The sequence below is a fragment of the Falco naumanni genome, chromosome 13 (genome assembly GCF_017639655.2).
Source record: "Falco naumanni isolate bFalNau1 chromosome 13, bFalNau1.pat, whole genome shotgun sequence".
Lineage (NCBI taxonomy): Eukaryota > Metazoa > Chordata > Aves > Falconiformes > Falconidae > Falco > Falco naumanni.
Window position 1 is genome coordinate 15,515,220 of NC_054066.1, and position 24,357 is coordinate 15,539,576.

Genomic DNA, 24,357 nt, shown 5'->3' on the forward strand with positions numbered 1-24,357 from the left:
GGCCATGCGGGGCGCCGCGCTGCTGCTGCTGGGGCGCCGCGCTGCTGCTGGCGGGCGGCGGGCGGTGCCTGGGCCGCCGCCTCCTCCTGCTGCTGCTGCCGCGGCGGGCCCGCCGCGCCCTGCCCGTGAGTACCGCGGCGAGGGGCCGGGGGCTTCGGCCCCTGCTGGGGCTCGCCGGGGGGCGGCCGGCGGAGGCTGCCCCGGGGCCCAAGATGGCGCCGCGCCTCCCGGGCCGCCTGTGCCGCCGGCCGCAGGCTCAGCGGGCCGGGGCTGCGGCAGTGGCGGGCGGCCCGAGCGGCGCTGCCCGGCGGGGCGGCCGGGCTGGTGGGTGCTCGCACGGGCGCTGCCACGGAGGCCAAGTGCCGAGCCGGGCACGGCCCCGGTGTGGCAGCGGGCTGCCGGGCCCGCCGCCGCGGAACCCCGCTTTGCCTCACGGGATTCACGAAACAGTGGGTGCGTGGATTGTGTTCCGGCACTCCAAACCTGGAAATGTGCATAAGGGAGAAAAAAAAAAAAAAGTCCTGTGATTGGGGCAGAATTGCATAATCAATCTCTTCTATATGCTTTTAAGAAAGAACACAAAATAACACAAAATGTCCGGGGTTCTTTCACTGAATTGGAGCTAACATAGCTCGTGCTTACGCCCCAGACAGCTTTGCAGCAACGGGGAAGAAGCTGCAAGTGAACATGATGTTGCTCCTGGGCCTCCAGCTCAGTCCAGCCCCTCTGAGACTGCAAGATAACAGCTTTGGCCTCTTTGCAACCCCCCACTTCGGTCTTCCTCCATCCACCCTGCCCCTCTGACGTTCCCCATCCCTGTCCCACCTGAGAAAATACCTTCCCGTTAGTGAATATTTTCAATTTCTTTTCCTGGGATTGAAAATCTCAACTTCCTGGCTCTAGCAAACAAGTGAAGTTTACTGCGCGTCTGCTCTCATCTGTGAATTAATCTGTTTGATAGCAAGCAGATGGTCAGGGGAGGGTATAAAATGGAGCGGGATCCAGAAAACAAGTGACACAGTAAAAGATACTGGGCAGGCAGGGCAGGTTCCGCGTTGTCCAGAGAGACTGAGGCAAAAAAAGTAGCTTCCCTTTCCTTAGCTTCTTTTGCAATAAATGTGTATAATGTTGATAGATCACCTGCATGAGTAAAATAAGTTCTGCTATTTGATAAAGCAATCATATCCTAGTAGAAAAAGCTAGCGAGGCTTGTGCAGCTGAGCTGGCAGCAGGTTAAACTCCAGCTGCCTCGCTGGGGCTAAGCTGTGAAGTGTGTGTTACAGTGCTGTGGGTCACACAGTGAGGATACAGGCAGCGCTGCCCTGCCCAGATGCCACAGCAGCACCTCCAGTACAAGAAGTTATTCTGCAGTCTTCGCAGGTCCCGGGTGCCCTGGCAGCACTGTACACGAGTGCCGTCTCCTGTGCAGTATTTCCTGAGAGCACTGTGTGACTGTTGGCACCTGAAGTTCCCCAGAATGCTGATTACGGGCACTGTGATGCCTGCTAGAGAGGCGATAGCTAGTCCTCTCCGCCTATCTCAGCACTGTATCCAATGGTAAGCTGCAGACTGACCTTATCAAACTCTGGGAACGAGACCCATTAGGCCTTATCTGGGGACATTCAAACTATAAGGGTGACTGGGGTTTTCCATGTTCAGAGTTTTTTGGGGCATAGGATCTTTTTGGCTGGGCATGGGGTTGCCTTCCTGCTCTCATCCCTGGGAGCTGTCTGCCCATCAGGCATGGCACAAAGACAGGGGAAGCTACAGATGTAAGATCTGTTACACCCCTGGGGTCTTTAAATGTTCATTAGTGCTGCTGGGGCCTCAGTCTACTATGAACCATGCTGCTGTAATCACATGTTTTGTTATAGAAATTAGGATAATGGCAAATAATTAACAAATAATCACAGGAACTTTCTTACATTGTAAGTTGTTCCTCACTTTTCTCCCTATTATAGACAGCTGAGAGGATTTGCAAACCTCCTCCTTACTGTCTACATCTTGGTGGTCTGATTTGTTGTTTCTGTTTTTTTCTTTTAACCAGAGAAAACAAAACAGCTGCTGAGAGCTAAAACTAGATGCACACATTAACGCAGCCCAGCAAATTGCTTTTTTTTTCTGGCAGCTGAGCTCTGTCCTTATCAGGTCAGCTGATGAAGGAGCTAATGATGGTTGAAGGTTGGATTTTGAAACTGATTGCAGCTCCTTATTTCCTGCACAGCTTCTGCTCTTTTGGGAGGTTCTCTGTCTCCAGGATTCAGAGGCAAAGGGTCTAGGGAGGGGAGGCAGAGAAAAAAGTCAAATCCTTTCTTTTCTGTGGGCTAGCTTGCTGAATTATTGTGGGAGGTAACCTTGGCAAATTCTGTGATCTGACTTGATCGTTATCTCTCTGGGAGTTGTATTGTTGTAAATTAAATTAGGATTGAGCACTGTATATTTAATTCTTGCTCATGTTTTGTCTAGCTGTAGCTACCTTCAGAGCCTTACCAGAGCTACCCTGTAGCTGGGTGCAATTTGAGTGAAGGAACTGGTGTTAATGTGGGTGATTGTAAGATAGACTTTTGATCAGTTCTCATTTCAACTTCAGGTTATGATTCCCCTTTGAAAGCAATAAACTCAGTAGGAGTTATAGGATAGGGTGTAGCTTATTTGTATATTGCTCTCTGCTTAGGCTCATCTTGAGTTTGTGCAGTAATTCTCTGATTGCTATCACCCTGCAATTATTCCTTATTGCTACTTCACTACCACGCATGTCAGCAAAATGAGAGAACACTGGTGATGGCCCATTTATGTCTGAAAAAGTGGCTGAATGAGCCAGTGCAATTCCTATGTAAGTAGAATAAAATACAGATGTTCATATTTCAGCTGTTTTTAATATAGTAACAGGGTATGTTGCAGACACCTCCACAGAGGTGGAAGTGATCTCACTTCCTTATTGCGTTCTCTGGATCTTTATTACCGTATCATATTATTGCCTTATTGATGTGGTTTCGGTTTGGAGCAATGTGTAGCACTGCAGCTGAGTGCCTGCTAGTTGGGTGAAGCATTAGGAGTTCATTGCTTCACAGCTGTGGTGAGGAGATGGCTTTCAAACAAAGAAAGAGGGTGAATGGGCGATGTTTTGCTACAGGCTTCTCTTCAGGATTTGTGATTCTGTTTTCAGATCTATCATAAGCCCGTTGCGTCATACCAGATGGAGTGTCAAATCTTTTTTCTGAATTTATCCATCAGTCAAAATATAACAATAATGTAGGATAGAACTGTAGGATTTGATAAATTGTTCCTGTTAAGACTGCAGTGTTTCAGAAGGAAACCCTAACCTGTAGTCACATTCCCACATGCTAAAATACAGCATGGAAAGTACTGCATGGAGTGGGAGTAGGTGGGGAGCACAATAGTCACTCTGCAGTTAAAGGAGCTGCTGTACAGTTCAAGCAAGTGACATACTATCATTTGGATGTTTTTTATGCTGCTCTTACAATGCCTATGAGCTGGTAAATCACTAACTTCTGAAATGTTTCTGTTCTGCTTTGGTCGCTGATACTTGAAAGAAAGTTACTGTTCTACTCCAGGTATCAAGGCAACACAAATAGCTGCAGAGCAGCAACTGAATAAATTTAGTTTCACACTAGCTGGGAGCTGGTTGTGTTTCTAGGCAGGAATCTTGCCGCCTTGTGTACTTACACTGGTTGACCCAGCAGAAGCTCCGCTGAAATCGCTGGGTTTAGGCTGTGGCCAGGTTAGTGTGCAGCTAGGTACGTGGCCGCTGTGACTTGCAGCTGGAATTGTATCTCCTAAACACTGGGTGGCCCTGGCTGCAGGGCTGCAAGCTGCTCCTGTGCTATGTTGCTGGTGGTGCTTGCAGCATTGCAATATCTGATGATAACCATATTTCTGTCTTTCCCCACACAGGCTGAAGGGAAGGCGGTGCTCGTAACAGGTTGCGACAAAGGTTTTGGACATGCTTTGGCAAAACAGCTTCATGCGAAGGGATTTACTGTTTTTGCTGGATGCTTGCTCATGGTGAGTAGTAATATTGATAAAAATTCTTCTCTGATAGGAGAAAAATGCTTCTCAAGTGAAAGCGTCTTCATCTGCAGCCACTGTACCCTTGTCCAAGACCTGAGAGAAATGCAGTGGGCAGGGATCGTTACATCTTCCATTGCTTCATCTGCCTGTTGCATCTTGCCATTCCTGTAATTTTGAGCTCTTTAGGGCAGGGGTTGTCTGTCAGCTGCGTGGCTGTCCAGTGGCTTGCACGGTAGGGCACTATTTACTGCTGGAAGCCTTTCAACAATATGGCAACACACTCAATAAATCTGATAGTCCAAGATTGCAATGGCACTATGGCTTTCTGTGTTCCCTGGCATCTCTGTTGCTGTTGTTTGTTCTGTAACTTTCCTTTGAGGATGCTCTTCTCAAACTCATCTCTCCAAGTTGATTCCCCTGCCTTGTTCAGGTTCTGTTTCCAAAATGTCTTCTAACTGTGCTTCTATAGCTTCTGTATAAGCTATTCGGTTTCTGGATAGCTGAATAAACAAATTTCTCATACCTTTCTGATGTCTGTAGGTCTCATCCTCTGTCACCTGTGTGTGGCAGATGGTATCACTTGTTGTAAGAGATCACTTTAGGTACACTGTATCAGAAGGGGCTGCAGACCCATCATCCCAGTCCCTGCTCTTGCAGGTAATAGTGTTATGTAATCTTTTTTTATAACTTGGGCAGCTTCACTTCCATCTCAGCTGGGGTTTTACAGTTACTGTGCTTTTTTGCTGTTATGATAGTCAAAGTTCATGTAATTTCTGACCCGAATTGTTCAAAATCAGTTCATACTCACTTCTCCACTTGAAGATGGCCCTTTCAGCACAGATGCTCAAGGAGTGATGACAACAGATTCTTGAGTAGTGTGGAGGGTGAGAACAAATGAAAAAGGTGGCCCTTGTTGCCTGTGTGATCTCAGCGGAGGTTACGTTCTTCCACCACACCAGAAAAGAAAGTTATTATCAGCTGACACATTGTGTAACTTGAGAACAAAAGAGTCCTGCTGGAAAATTGCCACTGTTTGGAAATTTCCATGTGGAGGCTCTGTAAATCCTTCAATAATCATGTCATACGCTGCTTTGGGATGCCTGTCTCTGTGGTGATAGCAAGTCATGCACTCACTTTGCAGAGCAGCAGGTGTAGGAAACAGAAAGGAGAGGGGAGATAGGGCGGTCTGAGAGAGCTGTTCAGAAGGCAGAATACTAGTGCAGAGCAGAGAGGGCCAGGCTTCATTTGAAGCCACATAAAAAACCTAAATGCTCCTGTTTTATTGATGGAATAAAAAATACTGCTTCTTGATCACCTGTCCTCTGATCTGGCCTGGCAACTTCTTACTCAGCCAAAATTCTTGTGGTTCCATACCTGTTTTGTGTGGAAGTGAAAAATGCATCAGCAATCAGTTGATCGGCCGGTGACTTTCTGCAGGTTAACTGAGCACTTGACCCTGAAGGGGTAGAGAGTGGGAGCATGTGATTTTTCTTGTTCTGTGTGTTAATAAATTTTCAGGAGACCTGGACTCATAGCCCCAGGGTTTCACTTGTGGCTTCCCCCTGCTTCCCTGGCAGGTTATTAGTGTTGTCATTTCTGCTGTTAGGTACATCTGAAAGACAGGGTCTGGTGGTAACATAGTTACCTGGATAGGTGTTGCAAAAATATAACAGCCACATGCTTTCTACGGTTCTTGGGAGAGCCAGTATCCTCATGGAATAGCCTTGTATTTTACATGGTTGAGGGAGATAATAGCCTAGTGATTTAAAATTTGATGAGCAGGAACTTACTGAAAACCTAATGGTAGAATGCGCGTGGGATGAAAATGGTTCTAGATCTAGAGCTGACTACTCTAAGAAAAGGAAGCATGTAGTGGCTACAAGAAAAAGATGATGTTTCCTCCCTTTGGATCCATCAGTGAAGGCAGGGGAGCTGTTAGATCACTTGTGAAGAACAAGGTATGAGTATATTAGTGATTATTGCTGGTAAGTGGAGGAGCGCACGTGTGGTGGGGCTAAGGATGCAGCTACCCTGTGGTAACTGGCATTGTGCATCTAACTGTGCATGACAAGTGCAAGGAAACTTCCCCTGTCATGAGAGAAGTGAGGGCTGCAGGGTCAGAGCAGGTATGGGGACAGTTGTAGAGCAGATGCCAGGCTATTAGTTAACACATAGTTAGTCTATCATCACTTACTTGTATGCTTTTATACAGGGAATTAAAGGATCCCTGATGTACTAACTGCCACAGAACACTCTTGTATTAAATATGTGGTGGTACACTGTCAGGTGTATCAAGAGCTTTTTAATGATCAGACAGTCAAAAATAAAGTTACAGAATAACAAGAATACTGGGCTAGAACTGGAGAGGATCAAGTGCAAAAGGGATTTAGTTTAGCAAGGACAAGTGAGTTCACAGAGAAGGTTTCAGTTTAATATATTAGGGATAAGATGGAAAACCACGCAGAAATTGATTACAAAATAACCCAAAAAGTAGAAAGTACAGAAAAAGTTGAAATGGTCATTGTCTTATTTTCATTGATCTTACTGAAAAAAATGAATAAATTGTTTTCAGATGCCTACTGCCAGCAGTTTTCATGAGGACTGCAGGCAAGAAAAGGGAAAGAACAGGGAACGTTTACATAAATGGGTGTGTTCACATTCACCAAGCCTGACAAAATGTATTGAAAATATTTAAAGGATGAGCCGTTGTCATTTCTGCCCCATGGGTGATACTTTCAGGAGCACCTGGAGGACAAGGGATTTCCAGCAGGCTGGAAGAGGGCAGATACTGTACTTGTTTCCCAAAGGAGACAGACCTCTGGAAGGCAGCTCACCTTTGGTGCACTAGATGAGATTGCAACATGCTGATTTGTCAATTTTACAGGTATCTAGATCTTGGTGTGATACACACTGTCTGTCTAACTTCTCTGGGAACAGGCTGTGCTGTGTCATTCTGGCCAAGCAGCAGAGTGGTTAAAGGGGAAGTAATAAATGCATCCTGAGTAAGGGTTTTGACGCAGGCCCTCGTGATAAGTCTCATGAGCAAACTTACTCTCTGAGCCTGTCACTGCTGTTAAATCCCAGGGAGACTTTCGTGGAAGTGCTCCCTGGAATAGGGAGTTCACTTGGAAAGAAATGGGCATGGTGCCAAGCAGGGAAGATTGCAGGCCCTTTGGGGAATAGGGTTCAGAATGATCCTGATGTATCGAGTGGAGTCTGAAATCAGTTAGGTGGAATCCAGTAACGACCAGTATGAGGTGTTCTGCTCAGGAAGTGCGGGGAGGGAGCGGGTGCGTAGGCAGCAGCAGGGTGTGGTGGAACTGGCACAGATGGAGCAAGCAGGCTGGATCCATGGCTGTTCAGCATTGTGCTCATGGCTTCCTGCTTCCCGCTGACATCCCGCTGCGAGTGCCCCAGTGCTTGCCAGGACCTAATCCTGAATCCTACAAGCTTCACTGAGAAAAAGCCACAGCTTGGTCTGTTTCAGGACTATCCGCTAACAAGTCCCTCTGTGGTCTGCCTGCTCAGCACCAGCTTCGTTGGGATCCTCTGTCCCAGAGCAGGGGAGCAAAGAGTGGGGGGAAGAGGAGGCAGCTGAACGCTGGAGCGAGGCTCTGGCTGGGCACAGAGGGCTTGTGTGTCTGTCTGCCTCCCCACCCAGGGCAGCCCCTGCCAGGCAGAGGGTGGGGTGGGCAACCAGAGCCCTGCAGGGCTGCGAGGGCAGGATAACTGGGGGAAGCGAGATACCTGGCAGGAAACAGCCCAGTCCCACTGAAGGCCTCTCTGGAGAGTGCTCGGGCAGCCCGCTGGGCTGGAGCAGGGCAGCTTTCAGCTCTTGAGGGAACCGGGAAGGGGAAGCTGGGAGATCCTCTAAGAGGACAAAAATCAGCTGGAAAAAAAGTGACAGCAAAGGGAGGAGAGAGAGGTTTTGCAGGAGCAGTTGAGTCACTGCTGCCAGCTCCCCCCCCCCCCCCCTTGGCTTGTGCTGCTGCGTGGCTCCTGCTGATGAGTCCCAAGGCCATGAAGACCACCGCAGGGAGGACAGCCTGGCTGCTTCCATGGGAGCCGCTCCAGATATTTTCCCACCTGGCAAATCTACTGCTTAAAAACCAAGGGGGAAGTGCCGTGTGGCTGTCCGAACAGGGAATGTGCTTACAGCCCCTGAAGCCCACAGAACATAAGATGATGTTCACTTCTTTCCATGAAGATACATGGGTGCTTCATTTGTAAAGAGGTTTTCTGGATATGAGAGTTAAGCAGTTTGTTTTACCGTTAAGTGGTGGCTGAGGTGGTGGCTGCAACTATGAAAAGTGGTTCCAATTGATATTGTGTGTTGAAGTCAGTCTTCCAAAATCAATGTTATGTCAACAGTGAATATATTGTGGCTGGCAAGGTAACTTTGCAGATTGAGTTGTATTGGTGATACGGGAAAATTAATTTCAAGATGGTTAATACAAACCACTTATGCTGGATTTTTAAGTTGCTGGTCTATGACTTTGTTTCTAAAAACGATGGAAATGTTTCTTGTTTACTTTTTAAGGATTATGGAAGATAAAAATACATGTAGAGAAAGGTGTTTTCAGTGCTCTGAAATGACAATTGATATGTATACAGTTAAGTTTTTTGCTTCTGTAAAGATACAGTGAATCTCTCTCATTACAAGGTGAATTAGCTCCACTTTATTCACTGTTAAGTAGCTGCAAGTTGCTTTGTATAACTTGGTGAGATGCAAGAGCATCTTCCAGAAATATGGCGAGGCATCACACAACCCTTACCTGTCTCAAAGGGAATATAATGTTTTGAGGACTATGTTATTAACTTCTTGTAATGCCACTTTCAGAGATTTTTTTCATGGCTAGATAAGGGGGCTGGACACAGCATGTCACCGTGTTTGATGTGCGTTAGAAAAGCTTCAAGTCTCTATTTGCTGTTTTTCTGATACCTGGAAATAAGTCAGTTGTGAAATGATTTCAGCATCTCATTCCTACTGTTGTCGTAACGCCAGTGTAACTATATATTGATTTTTTTCAAGAGAGCTACCCTGTTTTACTCAAAGCAACGATGGGTATTTCAACTCTTTTCCTTCATTACATGTCATTGTTTACTGGACTGAAGGTGGAGGTGGGACGCTGTATACTATATTTATTAAATAGCCTGAGATAAGCATGGAAGAACTAAGTGGTTATAAGTTTTTTACGTCAGCTTGGCTGCAGAGGCAGCTGAGCAGGTGACTGTGGGAGGGTTGCTTGCCTTGTTTGCCCTTGTGCTGGGGGAGTTGGTGTCAAGTGCTAAAGGAAGAGTGGCAGCCAGGCATGGTGACTCACCAATTCATAACTTCTTCCTCCCTAATGAGGCAGAGCCTGTGGTTCAGGGAGTAGTTTGGTGAATTAAATCTTGAGCCTGCTGTGGACTGCGTGGCTAATCTGTGATTTTTCACTTCTATTTGTTATATACCACCTGAGCAAGGCTGTAAGGCTTAGGCAGCAATCCTGTCTGGAGGTGACCAGGTAAAATTTGGAATTTGAAGTGTGTTTATGTTTGACTAAACAAAAAAATCCCACAATAGTAACAGAATCTCTGATGATAGAGCAGCAGGGGCAGGGGGAAGAGGAAAGAAAGGAAAAGCATAGAAAGGAAAGCAGAGCCGGTCATGTGGGGGGAGTGGGGAAGACTTGTTCTTACCTCCTCAGCCAGAATCTCCTCCTGTCATGCCTTATGTCTGTAATCTTGTTGTTGTGTGGCAGATGTCCACTGTGCATGAATTTCTGTGCATCCTGTTCCGCTGTGTAGTAAGAGCGAAGTAGTATTTATGATATAGTTCAGCTGTAAATGTTTCCTGCTGTATCCTGTACCATCAGACTCTTTGCTGTTAGGCATGCCAAAGGTGTCCCTGCTGTCTTGTTTTCAAAGTGGTCTGACAATACTATTTCATTAGAAGCCAGGCAGTATTTTGGGATGACAGAAGGACAGTGCCTAATTAGCCTTTTGCTTTTAAGCCTAGAAAATCTGACTCTGATTTCTGTGCAAGTGTTTGCTATGTTACCTGCAGAGCACGGAGATTGAGGTGGTGGAGAGTCGCCCACGGTTATCCCAGGCTGGCACAGTATTTCATAGTGTTAAGGATGTGAAACTCATCATGCAAGGAGCTAACAGCAGGGGCTTTGTGGCCCTTTAGAGCAGTGGGTCATGGATGCAGACGTAGGGTCTGTGCTGGAGAGAAGATGAAGATGGCTGTGACTTGCACGCTGGTTCATGTGGCTCGTGTACTTATTTGTGCACCGAGTTTACACCACTGTGTGCCATTTCAGTAGCTTCTGCTTCTTGTCCATGTGAACAAGCCTGGCCCCAAGCTGCGTAACTGCTCCTTGTCTGTCTTAGCAGGACATCTTTTTTTTCTCATGAACAGGATAAGAATGGAGATGGAGCCAGGGAGCTGAAGAACATGAAGTCAGATCGCATGAAAGTGCTACAGATGGATGTGTGCAGTGACCAGGAGGTGGCTCAGGCTGTGGATTTTGTGAAGAGGACCCTGAAGGCGCCAGAGGAAGGTACATAGGGATCTTTGTATTTCCAGCACAGCTGGCTCTTTGCTGTGCTCACAGCATCCTTCCTACAGAGCTGGCCATGCACTGGCCAGGTCATTCCCTCCCTGCGCCACCAAAAGAAGGTTAACAAGCCTGGAGGCCTGTGACAGTGTGTGGCTGGCAGTCAGGCAGTGCTGAACACATGTTGGTGAGGAGAGTTGTCTCAATGTTGATGTGGCAGCCACATGGAAAGAGCCCAAGACTGGCTGGAGGATTAGGCTGTAATTCTACATCCCGTAAAACCTGGTGAGTGGCAGTAAGTGTACAAGAGCCTGTCTCTTCCTCCTTGACTATCTGTGAAGGGCACAGGATGGCCAGAGCCTGGTCCTTCCCTGGTGCTGCTGCTGCATTCTGGCTCACACAGACCTTTCTCTAGTGACCCTGCTAGTGATGAGGTGACAGGCCCTGGCTGCTTACTGCTGTCCCCTCTGCTGTGCTGGTACAACCTGTTTGTGTAACTGAGTGCTGAGCTGGAGCACAAAACTGGCCTGCCCCCAGACTTGGATTGTTCTTCAGCCAGGTCATTCCATGCTTTCAGTTTGCCATACAACATCCCAGAGGTGATGTGAGGCAGGATCCAAGGTGGGCTTGTCGTAGACCACCTTAATCCACACGCCACCTTAAATGTAAGTCCAACGCTTTGTGTGCCTTTTTCCTTCTTGGAAGTGGTTTGGCAGTGAGATTTGAGTTCATAGTCAGAACCTGGTGTGACACCACCTAACCTCTTCCCATGTGGTGAGGTTGTGAAGCCTCTTGGCCTGCATAGGTTCCTCTGCAGCCTCTGTGCAAGCTGCAAGCTGGACAGCAGCTGTAGACACAGGCTAAGGGCGGACTGAGGTTTCACATCTGTGGCTCCAGGGCTTTTAAGGGTCCTGTGGCTGGAGGGTGGTTGCTTCTCCTGAGGCTTGGATGAAACTGCCATGGGCAGTATAAATACCCGCCATATATGGCAAGTATAAAGCTAGTAAACAATAATAGCTCTAATCTTCATGCAAATTACATGAGCACACCCTTCTTTCTAAAACAAGCATATGAAATCTAACCGAGTAACGTACAAGCTTTGATCCCACACATGTTCTCTCTGCGTGATTTTTCTTCCTACATAATCACGCAGCCCTCGTCACACACTGCACAGCTTCTCAAGCTTTTCCTGAAGAGCCCAGCAAGAGCAGCGCTGCCACGGAGCCATTTCCCACTGAGTGAAAGCTCGTAAGGGAGCAGCTCTGTTGTGCCTATAAATGCAGCAGTGTTTGCAAAACCATGTGTGTAGCAGGGACAGAGAAGTCTTGCATCCTTGATCAGCAAGTTGGACTGGTTCCTCCTGCTCTTGAGAACCTTGTCCTGTAGTTGTTTGCACAGTGTGCAAAGCAGCAAAGGCTTCTTTTTAGGCCCATCACTGACCGAGGTTTGGGGCTTGCCAATAAATAGCGCTCGATAGACTATTGAGACTGAGGTGCCTTGCGTGGAGGTGCTTGTTGCACAGAGTGTGGCACCAGGGGAGCTAGTGCAGAACATTCTTGTGCTGTACATTCATACCTCTCTTCCCTGTGCTGTGTACATAAGGCTAAACTCATTCTGATAGGAGTGCCCCTGTTTGTTTTCAATCTTACACCATTCCCACCGTATTGTTGACACTAAAGAAATAATAGTGATAAGACTCTGCTCAATAAACGCACTGCTGTCCAGCAAACAGTGCTGTGACCGGGTACCTATCAGCACTTTGTTCTGTATGAAATGTGACCTGATCCGTGAGCAATGAAATTCCAAGAATGAACAATTGTGAATGCTTTTGTGAATGTCCCTGAATCTTTGTAACCCAAGAAATGGGAAATCGTTGTACAGAAACTTAGAATCAGAAATACTCTGCGGGGGTCAGTTTGGGACTGACAGTTGAAGTCTTTTGTGGTCTTTGGTAAACCCCTGTCAAATTTGCTCTGTATAGCTTCATGTTACTGTTGAAATTACACCATCAGGTCTTCCTGCTAGTGATTACAGCCTGCTTTGCAGCAGTGCAGAGGACCCTGTTCAGGCTGATACGCTGTACTTGGCTGCCAAATGAGTGTGAATTTTCAGAGTTTTCTTGACCCATTAAAGCTGGCAGCTTCAGGAAGTGTAGCAGCCACAGGCAGGGGATCTTGGGCAGAGCAGGAGCAGAACTACTTGACTGCAGCATTTAGAAACTTGAATTAAAAAAAAACAGAAGTAAGAATAGGTGAGCAAGATGTTTTCTTGGCTTTTGCTGGAGGCCATGATTTCGCTGTTATCACAGATAGCCCCTGGGGCTGTTGTGGCCTGGTGGGGATTGGGAAAGGGTGGTTCTTGAGAAGGACGGAGCTGCAGGCCAGTGGACTGGAGCAATATCCATCATTGTCTGTCAAAGACCGGTTTGCTGGGCAAAAGGAGTGCCAGGATCACCATGTGAGTGCTGGGAGGTGCAGGAATGGTGGCAGCTGTAATAGGTAAATCCATTCTGGGACAGACCATGACAGAATGGTTAATGCACTTTTCTTTCTGGGCAGGACGTGACCTTCTCTGATCTGTTATACATGGCTGGTCAGCAGCCTCCAGGGAAAACAAACTTAGCTGGGAATGGGGCAGGGTTAGTAGGGCCAGTGTGAGGTAGAAAGTCAGTCTAGCAAGGGCATGTTGGTGTTTTTAAATGCACCAGGAGGATAAATTCCAATTGTATTTATTGGGCCACGGTGTATGGCAGGACATCTAGTGAGGAGCAACTCTGTTATCTTGTTCCAGCTCTTCTGTTTGTTCCTCCTGCAGTTTATGGCTGCATAGTCCTGCGCTTCAACAAATTCACCAAGTACGGACTCAGTCCTACAGATGTTTGCCACTGGGACTCCAGTAGTCACTTTGAAGGGTCAAGTCCTCAGTGAGTTGCTAAGTCCTGGACATGTAAGGATGTAAAGGGCTCAGTGCAGAAGCTCTCGGTAAGTGCAGTCAATTTAATTGTCACAGGACTGCATGCACATTTTTAATTTCTAGTAATTTTAAGGGTTGCTTGTCAGTTTGCCATCTTCTGCTATAGTTAGGATTGAGGGAAACCCAGTACCTGGACTAAAATGCAGCAGCTGTTAACTGGGCCATGAAGTTGTAGATCAAACCATCCGGTCTCCAAAACAGTGAGTCAGAGTTGTGAAGGGGTTTAGAAATCCAAGATATTTGTTTCCCTTCCTTCTATTTTATTTTTTTTTTAATTGAGGGAAAGTCCATCCCCCTCCAAACTGTAAAAGCCATCATAAAGTCAGGGAGTGAAGACAAACCTGGGACCGACAGAAGGCATAAAAGAGGGTCAGCCAGATCCAGCCATACAAAGCCCCAGGACAGCATTTGACCTTAGAAGAGACATTCAGGGAGTCAGTGCTTGTGTGGCCCCATCACTCCCTGATGTTCCAAACAGGCCTCACTGGCTTCACTCCTGGTATACCAAGAGCGTATTTCATCTCCTTGCTGGGTTTTTCTCTACAACTTTTTTTCTACAAAAGGTCTCAGTTCAGTGTCAGGCACTTGGGTTACTTTGAACAACAAGGAAAGCTTCTTCTCTGCAGCACTCTTCCTTGTTCCGCTTTTTAACCACGTGTTTGTTGGCAGGTCTGTGGGGTCTGGTGAACAACGCTGGTGTCTCGACCTTTGGAGAGGTGGAATTTGCAAGTTTAGACAACTACAAGAAGATGGCAGAGATCAACCTGTGGGGCACTGTGAGAGTGACAAAGGCTTTCCTGCCCCTCATTCGTAGAGCTAAAGGTAATGCTGGGCAGCGTGGCAAGACTCAGAGAGAGCTTTTGCAGCACAGCAAAGCGATGCAGCTAAAAATCAGGACTCAGACTGTGCTAGAAGGAATGCCTGTGCAGTCCAAGGAGGGCGTCTAGGGCATGCAGGCAAACTAGACAGCAGTGTTCAACATGCTGTGTAATTATTTGGTAGTATAGGACACTCTTGGAGCAGTCCAGGCACCTACACAGCAGGTGCTGTCTTAAATATCTCAGGGTATCAGAGACCTTTGGCAGTGCTGGCAGATACAACACAGGACTCCAGGCCACCTTTAGAAAGACTGACTGGAGGCCAGACAAGATAATCCTGGCCTGCAGAGTCCACCAAATGCTTACGTTTGGGTAACTGAATCTTTTCCTTCATGTGATGTAATTCACAGGTGATTGCAAAGTGGTAGTGGTGGATTAAATGACAGTCAGTAACAGCCATTTTAGATATCTTACAAGACAACAGTATTAGCAAAAGTCTCTGGTTTATATTAAAAAAAAAAAAGATATGTATGAGCAGAACTCTGAAGAGCTGCTTTATTTAACACGTGTGGGAGAATGCTGGCACAGCTGTGTGTTCTGTGAGGACAAAAAGGGTTATGTTGAGAAGGTTGCTCAGATACTGTTTCCGGGAAGGAAGTACCACTAAATAAGCCCTGTCTCACTGCAAAAGGTAGCTTACCCATCAGGTCAGCAGGCGGTTCTCACAGCTCTTCCAAGTTGCATTTAGGTCTGGAATGAGAGAGCAGAGCCGCCCACTTGTTTCTCAGCTGAAATTTCAAGCTGCAGAAGAGTGTCATGCTCCACGGCTGTGAAAATCCTCTCTGTAAAAATAGCTGGTGAGATTTCAAGAGCCTGTTTGTAAGTGCATCTGAAACCATAATTGCACACATCTTGTCTTGAGGAAGGACAGAGCCACCCGCGGAGGAGTGACCGTTGCTGTTGCTGCCCCTAGGCAGTGCGTGATCTAACACAGCTGCCACAACTCTGTAATCAGGCTGGCATGGGCTGCTGGTGGGAGTTAGGACAATTGCTCTTTGCTGCCCCATAGACAGCAGCATGTTAGGTCTCTCCATTTGTCCCTGACAAGTAGTTCTCTAGGTACTCCTGGCTGGCCAGCTGGATGAGCAGGCTCTGCTGCTCATGCTGCAGGTTCAGAGAAACCTCTACTGGTTCTCTGCCTTCCAGCTCAGGTTTACAGGCGTTTAGCTGTGTTGGGCAGAGTGGCTGCGGGTGAGCTGTCATACTTACAGGAAGAACCAGAACGCTTCTGTGGCATCACATTGTGTTGTGTGCTTTCCAGCTTGTAACACTGCTAGCCAGGAATGTGAACGCTTCTGTAGCAAGACGCAGGAGTGGGCACACTGATGTGAGAGCACACAGCTAGTAGCCTCGGAAGGTCTGGGTAGTTCCCTGCTTAGAAATTAGGAGGAAAATGTCTTGTATGCTTTGTAAACCCTTTTTAATACAGAGGCAGGCATGTGTATCATCCATGCAGGAGGTCAGAGCAGGTGCTAGCCTTGCTTGAGTCAGGAGAGAAGGGCTCCTTGACAAGGGATTTAGATGCCTCTTCAAGATTCAGATTTTAGAAATCAGCATCATCCAACGAAGCACCTTTTTACTGGGATATTCTGCCTGCTTCTTCGGCAGCCCATCATCTCTCCCTGCTCTTTTCTCTCTAGGCCGTGTGGTGAATATCACAAGCATGTTGGGACGGATGGCGAGTCCATCCCGCTCCTGCTATTGCGTTTCCAAGTTTGGGGTGGCAGCCTTCTCGGACTGCCTCCGGCAGGAGATGTACCGCTGGGGTGTCAGAGTCATCCTCATTGAGCCCAGTAACTTCGTGGCAGCTACAGGCATCCTGACGGCAGACAGCATCGATAAACAGGCTGAGGCACTGTGGAGCGGAGCCAGCCACACTGTGCAGGAGGACTACGGGTGGGAGTATTTCACTCATCACGTGGCCCTGATGAAGTCCTTTGTTAACAGTGGCCTGAAGGACATGTCTCTGGTCTTGAATGACATCACCGATGCACTTACTTCTCCGTGCCCAAACAACTGTTACAATCCCATGGAGACCTACTGGTGGGTGAGGCTGCAAGTCATGACTCACCTGCCCACTGCCATTGCTGACTGGCTTTACATCCCCGGAGCCACCCTGTAAATGGCTGTCCTTCAGGCATCCTTCCAGCGCTCGTAGGTGTGCACAGGTTAGAGCTGGCTTAGGGCTGTTCTGCACCCGTTGCTGATGCATCTCCCCTGTAGATGCATGTGCTTTCACTTCAGGTTATGGCTTCAAGTCTAGTGTTGTGGGATGCTGAGAACAGCATGGCTTTTTTTCCCCCCCCCCTAATTCTTGCTCTTTGTATTCCCTGCTGTCCTGATTAAAGATGAAAGGTGTTTTCCTTTTAATTGTGAAGGAGGCAGAGGAAGGTTAACATAATGGGTCAAATACGTGGCTAGTGTAATTAGGTCAGCAGAGTTCTCCCAGTGATAAATGTGGTTCATTAATGGGCTCCTGCTTTTCCTTACAAGGACAGGCTGCTAATAGCAGAGCAAAGTTGTTTCTATGAGGTGTCTCGAAGGGATAAACCAAAGTGGGAGACAAAAGCAGAGTTTTCCAATTGATTGAAAATGGGTCAGTCGCAGCCTTCCGTTGTTTCCATGATACTGCTAGGAAGCTGTGCTGCACTGTGACTGCTCCCTCCAGGAAAACAGCAACAGTGCCTCTAAACAGCCTCATTACCTAGCTGGGGGGGGTCAGATCACTGCAAAGACAGGTTCTTCCCTCCCAGCACTGTGGCCAAGAGGTGCCAGAGCCAGTAAGTGTACACTGGCTGGGCAGGGAAAAGCCCTTCTAATAACGAGTGAGGTATGAGCTTTCCCTCTGTCAGTCCCTGTGAATGCTAGGACTTGCAGCCTCTCTCCACCCACTGTTGATAAACTTTGTGGAACAGGGTTAAATCTGATGTAGCAAACAAATTTGGCTGCTCAAACTGCTACCTTAGGTACCGGGTGCCTGAGCTACTCAGCTGTGGTACCGACACTGTTCAGCCACCCCCTGCTTCCCTCAGGTCACTGCCCCATGCTAGGCTTCCTCTTGCTGGAGAGGGAGCTGCTCTTGCTTTCCCACATCAGTTTTTTGGTTTCATCCTCTCTGCACTTGAACAGTGACAGGACTCTATGTAGCCAGTGTGGCCTGACTGAGCTCTGGAAGGGTGCTTTAAGTGACACGTTTCTTTCTTTCTTTTTTTTTTTTTTTAATATTTTGCAATGAAATTTCCATGTTGTACATGATTTTCTCCTCAGAGAACCTCCTGATAACTGGTATGAGCTACTTTTGCGCAGTACCCCCAAGGGTATCTCCTATTGGCCAGATACAGGATTTCAATTATTTTTCCAAGTGCTGGGGCTGCCTGGCTTCATGCCCTGTTCCCTCTGTCCCAGTGGTGACCGCTGGTGGAACAGCCTGGGTGCTGCTGGCCTGGCTGGGACCTTACCCTCTTACTCTAGGGACCAGCTTGGTTCTGTTTTGTCCTGTGTGAGATTAAGTGGCTATGAAAAGAACTTACCGTTTGCTCTTTCCTCATCTGTCTCTGCTAGCTCTGACTTGGAAACTGTGCCACAGACTTTTTATATACTGCTGGCTGTAAATGCTTGGAGTCTGCATGCAGCTGTGAATGCTGTGATGCCTGAGGAGGAAAGCAGGCTTCCCTTGGAGGTGCTGTGGAGGTAGCTTGTACTACAAGTAATAACTCGGGGAAATGCTGGCTGTGCAGTTCTTTATCTATTCCAGATCGTTGGCACGTGGAGATTGCCTGGGATCCGGGACCCAGAACGATCCCGCTGAACAGCAGCTTAAGCAGTGTTGTAATCACTTCTGCTCCCTGCACTGTGAAATGTGAGTAATGTTAAATAGCACTGATTTGCACAGAGAGTAAATAAACAGATTTGTAAAGCACATGTCTGTGTCTCTGGTGCTCATTTCTACATTGGTTTTCCCACCTTTTTTGAATCCGAGGTTGGGATTTAATTGGATTCGGTAATTAAGGAGGGTGGTGGTTCAGCAGGTAGTGGTACTGTGGGGGCTCTGTGAGAACTGCCTGGAGCAGAACAGGCGGCATGACCTATTTCATCAGCAGAAGGCAGCTGGAGAGGCCTCTCTGCAAACACACACCCCATCAGTGTTTGTATTTTACGTGGTGTCCCTCAAATGACAGCATTGAGAGTGGTGCTGCATATTATTCATCGCCTCAGTGCTCTCTGCATGTAACTCATCCAAGTGCTACAGCTGCCTGGTAATAAGGATTAGCTCTTCTCACAGACAGAAGGGAGACTTGTGAGCCAAGGACCTTGTGGCCAAGTCAGGGTTAGGATTTCACAGCCTGTGAGCCCCAGCCCCTTCCTCTGCCCCCTGAGAAGCGCTCAGGTGAGCTGTCAGTGCCTGCTCTGGTCTCTGCCTGGGTGTGGAGCTCTGGGTGGATGCTGGGGGAAAGAGGAGCAGAGCGGTGGTGCAGGAAGAGAAAGTATCAAGCGTTTTTGGTACAGTGTAGATGATCGTATGAGCTCTGAGCCAGCCAAGCAAAGCTAAGGTGACCGAGCAGGTCCCTTTCCCATCTTGAGCTTCCAGCAGCTGTTCAGTGTCCAGTGGAAACTTGGTTCTGAACTCTGTTTTCTGAGGCAGCCAGACCCTTGTTTTACACCATACTGTTGCATTAATGCAGGCATGATCATTGTCTTGTTGGTGAGTAACGGAGAGAAGAAATCTCAATTCCATTTGTCTGAGCTTCAAAGCCAGAGGATGAAGGAGATGGAAGTTCCGTGAAAACCCCTGGGAATCCATGCTCGTTGCTGCTGTGGTATCCTAGGAGGAGTTGGACTGCCAAAGGTGCCTGGGGCTTTTTTTTCCCCCCAAGGACCAGCTTCTGAGACTGTGGCACATCCTACTTTTTTGCACATTTCTCACAATGCTTTGGAAGACAGCAATGGTCCAGCTCCTTGGTGCACCCTTTAGCCTTTGTAAAGTGCTTCTGTTTTCCCTTTCAGATCATAGTTCTTTATGATGACACTGGAAACCAAGAGGTGGTCTTCTGCTTGTCATGTTTGCTCTGGTTCAGCTGAACACAGCGAGGGGCCTCCTGGGGCCCCTTGGGACAAGCACTGTGAGTCTGGATACTCCAGATCTCTTCAGGTTCTTTCTGTCTTGACCAAAAAATCAAGTCCCAAACCAGTGGCAAGTCTCAGTGTGTCCCCCAGACCTCATGTTACCTGTGGTTCCTGGTTTAGCCCCAACATGAAACTTCCGCTAGCAGCAAAAGGAGAGTTTAGAAGACAAAGTTTATTGCAAGTGAAGTGAATAAAGATAATCTCTAAAAGCCAAGAGAAACCTGAAGTCACATCTGAGTGGCAAGAGCTGCAGAGGAAGTGGTTCCTTTCAGGCAGAGGCGAGAAGCAGCAAGTTGCTATGGAGATCCCTCATTGATAGTCCTGTGTGTGTTTATCTCTGCAGTGAGCTACACACAGGAGGGGAATGTACGCTGCTTCCTCTGGGCTTCAGAAGTCTTTACCACTGTCATGAGTGGCTGATGTCCTAGGTTTGCTGTTCTGATGTGGCTGAAGATCTCAAAGCAGTTGCAGAGCTGCCCAGGAGGTGTGCTGCACCAAACGTGAGCTGTGTAGTGTTCCTGGGAACTACGCGTGACACTACGCTGCGCTGATGGGCGACATGCAACATCTGGAGGAAAATTTGTAGGCGGTGGGATGTGATTTCTTTTAGGTAATGTTAACCTTCAGGATATTTCCATGTGCCACTTTGCGCCCAGGTGGTGACCCCATAGGTGCTGTCTGGTTACTGAGCACAGTGCTCAAGGGGTGCCATAGTGTTAGCAAAGCAGCTGCTCTCCCCTGCCTGGTGGGCTCAAGCTGATGGGTATCCCTGTTCCCGGCCAGATGGTGTATGTGACTAATTTGTGGTCTGTTGGCATTGTCATGTAACCTGTTGCTTTGACACCTGGGATGGAGGTGATAGGTGTTAGGAAAAGTTTAGGATTTGAGAAGCGCTTCTTGCGTGTCTGGCTTTGAACCTGCAGCTGAGGAACTGCCCCCTGCCAGATGTGTTATTGGTAAAAGGAGGGCAGCCATGGCAGCGCTTTCACACACAGCAATGGCCCTGAAAACAGGCTGGGAGATCACCCGGGGCAGCTTTCCTCTGCCTGACAGGGCCTTGCTTCTGCTTCCCCGCTGGTGCTTTCTCTGCTCCCAAAGGTCTCTGCGTGGGGACACAGTGCCTCCCAGGTGGGCTGCTTCCCCTGGGGCTCCTTGTCTTCCTTGAGAAAAAAATCAGGAAAAAATACCAGCGCTATCACCTAGAAAAAAAATTAAGCGTTCAACACGTCAAACAAAGATTAGGAAGCTGTGCTAAAGATCTCCACCATGGCCACAACAGGTCAGGAAGGCTGCTTGAGGTCCTGCTTTGCAGAGAGGTGCTGTCAGCAGCCGGGGTAGGGCTGGGGAGCAGGGTGCCTGTGCAGGCTTGCGGCTGCTTCTGCTCAGCGGCACCCAGCTCTGCAACACTGCCACCCAGCGCAACCGGGAACAGGAGTCTTGCTTGGGATTTTAGAAACTTTAAGTCTTAGGAAACCCTGGGTGGCTTTATTTTTCTAGCTCGGAGACCTCCCCTCCTACCCCAGCCCCCGGAGTGTGATGGTGCTGTGTAAATAGCAACGGCAGCACCTGCCTTTCTGCTTGGGGTTTTGAAACATGAGTTTTCAGCTGCTTCTGCAACCACAATGCTGAGAAATGTCTTAGAAACAAACCAAAATCGATACCAGCAGGTTTCTCAGCCAGCAGCCTGAGCCCTGGGGTTTGGAGAGATGCTACAAATAGCACGAGCATTTGTAAGAGAGCCAGCTCCACCTCCGGAGCCTGGCCTGGAGCCAGATACAGTTAATTCATTCTCAGCAGTGCTGGAAGGGCCACAGGGATGCTACTGATACAGCCGTATCATCCTCTCCCCTGGCAGTCTTTGAGGAAGAGAGCAGACCTGTGTCTTTACCTCAAAACGGTGATGTGACACAATACCTGTGCCCTGACAGAAGCTTCTGGGGAGGCACAAGACAGCCGTGCGCCCAGGTCTCCTGCAGCATGCAGTGCCTTCTCTTGTGGCATCCCGGTAGAGAAGCAGGATGTAGGGAGAGGTGTGCGCGGAGCTGAGAGCTGTGCTGTGAGCACAGTCCTGCCCTGCCCCAGGCGTGTGGGCGGTGGGGCTGACCGGTGGCACCAGCGTGCTGCTGCAGGAGGCAGCTCTGGGCACAGCGGCCGGCTGAGCCAGTGTTCAGGTGTGGTGGTCACCTACATGGTGCAGTGAAAATGCAGTAATTCACTTTCCTCAGGGTGGTTTAATTTGGTTCCCTGAGGGTGCTTTACCTTAGCACTTTTTGCCAATGGAGCAGTAACGGGTGGGTCTGCCCACCCCCTTGCCTGTGGATGTGTAGCATCACTTTCCTCTGCCCTTAACAGAGAAGCTGTTTGTGCTTCGGTCCCCTAGGTATGGCCAGGGAGGCATTTTCTAGTCTCTTCTGATAAAATACACCATTATCAGGTTATCCTTCATGAAGAAACCCCCACCATCAAGCAGCTTTGAGCCCTAGGGAATTGATGTGGAGAAAGATCCTGAAGTTTTCTGGCTTTTTGGAAAAATCCGTTTTTTTAAAGAGTGAGGGTTTCTAAGATTCGATGCTACTGCTATGCCATTGCCAGCTACGCAGTTCCGTAGCCCTTGCATCATGAAATTAGCTCCGATACCATGAGTTTTATGGGTTTGCTTTGGAGAGCACATGGTAACATTTGGTCTGCCTATTACCAGTTTCTCGCTCTTGCCTTCCCCTGTGCCTGCCTGTTCCTAGCCAGCATGGCACAAGGTTGTCCACCCCCTGAGCATGGCCCCTTGTATGAAAGCTTTCTCATGCAGGACCTGGCAGATGATGTTGTGAAGAGCAGTGACGACCCCCAGTCTTTGCCAGCTCCAGCGCACAGCCAGAGCAGCTCTGGTCACCTCTAAGTCTAGCAGATATTCCTTCACGGTGTTTGCCAAGACATTAATACAAGTAGAAATGGTAAAATGAAAGAAAGGATTTCTGCTCTGATTGTAGAGAGGGCATTCCGCAGAGTAACCAGGTAAGAGCTGGTCTGTTTTCATGGTGTAACGGGAAGACTTCTGCCTAGAACTGTGATCCAGCACTTCTGGTCCTGGCACTGCCACTGCCTTGTTAAGTGTCCTGAACAAATCCTCTGCCTGCATCAAGCTCCCTTACCATTCCGGCCATCTTTGCCACAGCCCTGCCCATGCTGGAAAAGAGAAAACCAAAAAGTATACATTGTGATGCGATGCAGTACTGTTTCACTCATTTTGTTGTGTAACTGAAGCCAGAACAGGTGTTATCTCCCTTCCCACAGGCCAAATTACTTCTTGTGGCAGAATAAAAAATGTGGCATCTCCAGTCTTCTGCATGAAAGCTGCTATAAGTGACTTATAAAGTCCTCTGAACTTTTATAGCTCCAGGGAGGAAGGTGCCAGGGCTGAGGGCAGACATTAACACTTGTGCTGCTTTTAAATGGGCACCAAGGTTAACCATCACCCCACCGGCACCTTGCCCGGGGACCTTGAACTGCAGCTTGTGTGAAAGCTCTACATTGTCTCTTACTACGTAACTCCAGGGCCTCCCTGGCAGAGCAAAACTGCTTCCAGGGGTGCTGGTGGTACCTGTGACCTTGTGGGGTCAACTGCTGTAGGAGTCGTTTTGCTGGTGGGACTTTAAGGAGGGTTCCTGTGATGGTCAGCCAGCAGGCTGCCACCACCCCGAGCCCTGCCGTTTCCTTCCCGGGGGTGTTGAAGCGTTTGGAGCACAGCCAAGCACCTTCCCCTTCCAGCTCTGATGAGATGCAACTGGTGCTCCAGGAAGCTTGACTAACGAGGGAGCTGGCAGGAGAGGGAATGCACTCTATCAAGGCCCGATGGCTCCACCACCGGCTGCAGGGAGGGATGTGGCAGTCCCTGTGTCCCACCGGAGACATCCAGTCGGTGGCTGGAGTATGACTATATGGGTTCTCTTCCTATAGAAGGCAGTGCACGAATGCTTGCACAGGTACTGACCCTGGCAGCCCTCCAGAGAAGATGGGGCTCAAGTCCTCCAGTACGGCCAAGGTGCACATTAGCAAAGTGCCTGCGGAAAATCTGCCTGGGGACTTGGGAAAGGCTTTGAGGTGGTGACGGCCACCTTTACAGAGGATGAGACAGTGCGGTGGCTTGCCTCTGGCACGAGGTGGCTTAGAGATGGTGCAGGACAGAGTCAGCTGGGGGGTGCAGTGGTCTGTCTGTCATAACAAGGTACTCCAGCACTGAGTTTTCTTGGGGCCCGCACTGGGATGGGGATGGGGATGGTGCTTTTGCCAAGAACTGCTGCTGCGCCACATGCCCATGCAGGTAGCCCCTCTCCTCCCCATCTTCCTCACACGCTCTCAGCCTCCACACGAAGGCCCAGCCTCATCCCCTCCCTGCACACACTCTTCTGCCACACACCTTTATCAGCAAGTGAGCCCCTAAGACTCTGTAATACCCAAAAGCACATCTGGACCTTCTTTTTCAACCACGGGCACTTTTCCACCCACCCCTGAGCCACGCGTAACCTGCCTGGCTCCCTCAAGCTTTGGGGACACCCGTGCCAGGTGGCCCCTGCCCACCTGCAGCACTAAGAGGAGCAGGAAGCCCCCACCTCGCTGGGGGCACGGCCGGCCCCGGCCCCTGGCTCAGGCAGCTCTCCCTCCTGCAGGCACGGGCAGGAGCCAGCTTCCAGCTCTGCCTGCGCACAGGTGCTCACAGACTCAGCCAGCCCCAGGTGGATCCATCGCATCCCAAGGAAGTTCCTACACTCCTGTACGTGTGAGAAGCTTTTGCTCCGTTCCATGGATAACAA

At 48.8% G+C, this 24,357-nt stretch overlaps 1 protein-coding gene across 1 annotated transcript; it reads left to right on the forward strand.

Annotated features, from left to right (window-relative positions):
• Positions 1-38: 38 nt before the first annotated feature.
• On the forward strand, positions 39-18,347 carry LOC121096877 (D-beta-hydroxybutyrate dehydrogenase, mitochondrial-like; the record flags this gene model as incomplete). The annotated part of the gene is made up of 5 exons (XM_040613453.1): positions 39-125; positions 3,916-4,026; positions 10,439-10,580; positions 14,220-14,372; positions 16,069-18,347. Coding segments are annotated over 5 exons (975 nt in total), but the record flags the coding sequence as incomplete, so codon positions are not given.
• Between the last annotated feature and the right edge of the window lie 6,010 nt (positions 18,348-24,357).